General features: G+C 59.4%; 1 protein-coding gene across 1 annotated transcript in view; it reads right to left on the reverse strand.

Moving 5' to 3' along the window:
* NKX2-2 (NK2 homeobox 2) overlaps positions 1–354 on the reverse strand; it is a 1,732-nt gene extending 1,378 nt beyond the window's left edge. Inside the window, exon 1 of the mRNA XM_023761264.1 lies at positions 94–354. Coding sequence (XP_023617032.1) covers positions 94–354 — 261 coding nt within the window. The remainder of the gene's footprint in view (positions 1–93) is intronic.
* Between the last annotated feature and the right edge of the window lie 3,709 nt (positions 355–4,063).

Consider the following 4,063-nt stretch of genomic DNA (forward strand, 5'->3'; position numbering starts at 1 on the left):
CAAAAGGCCTTTTTTGTCTTTTCTCCCCAAGGATTCCAGCGTTGCGGCCCCAAGCATAGAGGCGGCCGCGCCCAGGCAGCCAAGTTTGCTTACTAACGGTATTCTGAAGGCCCTGGTGCTGGCCAGCCAGCGACTGTACGGGTTGTCGCTGCGTTGTAGAAGGGGTCTTCCAGAGTCAGGCTTCTGCACCGAGTCCAGGGCGCTCTGCCCCAGAGGACCGGCCCTCTTGGCGGCTCGGACCCCTCGCTCTCTTCCTCCGAGCTCCTCGGCCACCGAGCTCTCTTCATCGTTGGTGTCCGGCAGGTCCAGGATGTCCTTGACCGAAAACCCCGTCTTTGTGTTGGTCAGCGACATGGCTCGGGACCTCGGACCGTATGCCTCAAAGGTGTAGCTTCACTTGGCCAATTCTTGGCGCTGCCCAGTTGGGACGGGGAGGGGGTGGTGGGGGAAGGGAATGGGGAAGGGGAGAAGGGATGGGTTTTAATTATTGATATAATTATTTTAAAAAAAACCAGAAGAAAAAAAACCAATGGGGGAAGGGGAGGGGGGGATAAAGCCCAGCGCTGGCAGCGCCTCTCTCTTCTCTGCAAAGACGCGGAAATGGATGCAGGGAGCTGGGCGGCCCGGGCGCGGGGCCTCGTTTGTAACTCCAGGAGGGGTGCCAAGGCGGCGTCAGCTCAGGCTTCGGCGGCCGCTCGGCGCGCGGTGGCGGCTGGTGGCGAGGAAAAAATGGGCCATTGCCCGAGCGATCAGTCCATATAAGGCTGGGCTCCACTCGCGAACCTGGGGAAAGGGGGGGGGGAGGGGAGAGAAAGAGGGAGGGAAATAGAGAGGGAGGGATGGGGAGCGAGGGAGGAAGCGAGAGAAGGGTTGGAAAAAAAGGGGGGGGGAGACATTAAAACCCAAAGGTTGGACACGTGTGGGCGGGTCTTGGAAGTCAAGTGGATGAAGACAGTATTTGCAGATTTGAAATTGTGGGTTTTGGGGAGCTCCGCGCTCCCAGCCAGCGGCCCTCTACAGCAAGATGAGAGGTGTAACGTGTCAATTAATTGCAAAGACGGGGCGAGGCCTTTTTTTAAAACTCGGTATTTACATACAAAGGACCACCGCTGTCGCTCTCGAGTCCACACACTTGAAAGCGCCGTTTTAACAAATTGCATCTTTTAAAAAGCGGGGGGAGGAGGCGAGAAAACAAAACAAACCGAGAGGATGGGGGGAAAAAAATCCTCCTTAAAATTCTCGGGTTCCCATCTCCCCGCCCCCGCGCGCCGGCCCCCAGCAAGCCGGAAAATTGGCGATTTGTGGCGCCTTTGGAGAAGGGGGAGGGGGCGACTGCTGAGCCGAGGAAATCGCTCCTTCCCATCGCCGGTGGCTCCCTCAACAAGATCCGGTTCAAATGGCAAGAGCCCAACTTCTGTAAGCCTCCTAGGTCAATATTTTGGTTGAGGCTTAAGGATGAGTACTAGAAATGACAAGGCAACTAATTGATTCCAGTTAACGACGGAAGAGCCTGAAACCCAGAAGAGAGACCGGCTAGGGCCGGCCAAAGTCACCACCAGACGACAGCCCCCCCGCCCCAGCCCCCCTTTATTTGCTAAAGACTTATTTCCCTCACTCCGCCTCCCCCTCCATCTCTTTGCGCCGGAGGGTGGCTGCGCAGTTCACTTGCTGCTTGGGGGCGGCCCCAGGAGGGGCGGAGTGGGGGTGGGGAGTTCTAACTTAGTCCGGGTACCAACCCCGGCCCCGAGGCCTCCGGGGTTCCTCTGGCTCCGGGTGGAGGGTAAGGCAGACCGCCCCGAAACCTTCCTGCCCCCTGATGTGTTACTCTCTCTAGCCCCTCCCTCTGGAGACTCCTGCGGTGGTGGAGAGCGGGAAGGGGGTGGGGGTGGGGGTGGGGGCGGGGGCGGGGTTGCTGTCTTCTGCCCGGGTGAGGACCCCCAAAGCCGCGGGGGTGGAGGTCGCAGGGCGGGCGGATGATGCTGCGTTTTCCTCTTCCAAGTGAATCCTTTCATTTTGTCCCCTTTTAGACGCCCAGGGACGCGTTCCGAGGACAAGACCCAGGCTCCCAGCTTGCGTTAGGTGTGGGTTATGTTCCCAACCTCTCGCCATCCAGGGAACAGAACTTTCCCGGGACAGCACCTCTCCTGGCACCGCACTTCCTGGCCCTCCCCTCAGGTTTTTTTTTGGGGGGGGGCGTGGAGAGGTTGCCACCTTTTCCCACCTCCGCCCCCTACTGAGCTCAGGGGTGGTGCTTGGCCTGGGGGCTGGTGGGGCTGGACGAGGCCGCCCGCTGAAATCCTGGTCTCGCCTCTCCATCCGCTCGGAGCCCAGGCCGCCGCAGCGCCGGCCCCACTGCGCGCGCGGGCGCCGCGTCCTTCTCGCGTGCAGCTGCGGTCGCCTCTGCGCCCCTGTCGCCCCCGGGTTGCCAGCGCCGGGCGAGGGCATCTCTCCCGGAGCCGCTCGGCGGCCTTCTGCAGCCCTCGCTGCCTGGCCTCCAGTATGTGACGTGGGTGACAATGGCCCAGGTTAGAGGGAGCTCCTCGCCGGCGCGTCCTGGGTGGTCGGACCCGGGCAAACACAAATACAAACCGATTGCTAAGCTGCGGACAATGAGCGAAATGTAGACAAATGTCCCGCTCCCGTTGGAAGCCTTTGTCCCGGCTCGGTTTTTGCATTTATTTCAGTGGCGAAATAATACATGATTGACGCTCTCTTTCAATGTGTCCTAACTGTTTGGAATAAATCTAAGGTTGTTCCTAGTTGTCATGGCATTCAACCCTTTTCAATGGACTATCTCTTCATTCATTTCTGAATCCGTCCACAATATTAAGGAAACCCCTTCATGTCGACGCTCCCCATTTTTCTCTCTTTCTCTTCCTACTTTTTCTTTTCTCCGTTCACTCCTCCTTCATCCCCCCCCCCGCAAGAATTAGAACTGGTTTGAATCGTGTTCCTCGAACCCATTACTTATCGTGTTTTTTTTTTCTTTCTCCAGTCTGCCTTTCTTAGCCTCCTTCCTCCTTGCCTCCCCCTCCCCCTTTCACGTGGGAGGAGAGAAGTTGGTCCTGCAGGAGTGAGTGGCGGGGGAGAGTTTGGAAAGGGGGGGGGGAACGCAGGGGTGGGTGGGCCTGCCCCAGCCATTGTTACTCAGCTGCTGAATAAATAACTGGCCAGAAAAAGTTCCCCAGTCCAGGCCCTGCAGGAAATTCTCCTGTGGTCCCTCCTCATCCTCCTCTGCACGTGGGAGAAAGGGTGGGTTGTCGCTCAAGCATCAGGACAGGTACTGGGGAAGGGCCAGGGCCAGGCCAATTCTTGAATTGGGTGGAAAATGGCCTTTGGCGAGAAGTGTCCCTTTCTGCATGTCCCATGAGTCATCATTGGGGGGAGAGGAGCCCCCCCCCCCCACGCCTTCCAGGGAGCCTGCTCATTTCTTCACCTCGAAACCACCTCTTTCTCTTTAGTTTACAACTTCTCCCTCCCTTCCCCCAACATGGTGGGCCTTTCTCCTTGGATCTGATCAGCACGGCCACTCTTGATCAAGTCTCCTCCCTTAAGGACTGGTACCTCAGAGCCCCTGAGAGACAACCGTCGCTCGGGGAATCCTGGCTCAGGGGACTTGATTGGGGGGGGGGGGGGAGTGCTGTCCCCAGCCCAGTTCACCCACGGCCCTGCTCCTCACGCCGCCTACCCCTTGACCTCAACCTATCCGAGGCCTCCCACGCGGGGTCGCCCCGCCCCCTTCCAGGAGCACCTGCATGGCCACCCTTCCTGGCCCACACAGGCCGTCGCCGGGGTCTCCACTCCCTGCTCTGCCCTTACTCAGCCGGTGCCATAGCTTTGTTTCCTTCCCAGGCTCTGGGGCCACCGGCCGGCCGGGAGCTGGAGGTAGCTGCGCCTCGCCTGCAGACGCCACGCTCTGCCGGAGCCCCTGCGCTCATTGTCTCTCTCCTGGGACCCGGCGAGTCCATGTTCCCGGTCTCTTGGTCGCCCGGGTGGTTCCCGCGCCCGCTTCCAAAAGCACTGTCATTTGCAATGGAAATGGCACAGGGACACCCCTGGGAGG

The sequence above is a fragment of the Myotis lucifugus genome, unplaced genomic scaffold, assembly GCF_000147115.1.
Source record: "Myotis lucifugus unplaced genomic scaffold, Myoluc2.0 scaffold_205, whole genome shotgun sequence".
NCBI lineage: Eukaryota > Metazoa > Chordata > Mammalia > Chiroptera > Vespertilionidae > Myotis > Myotis lucifugus.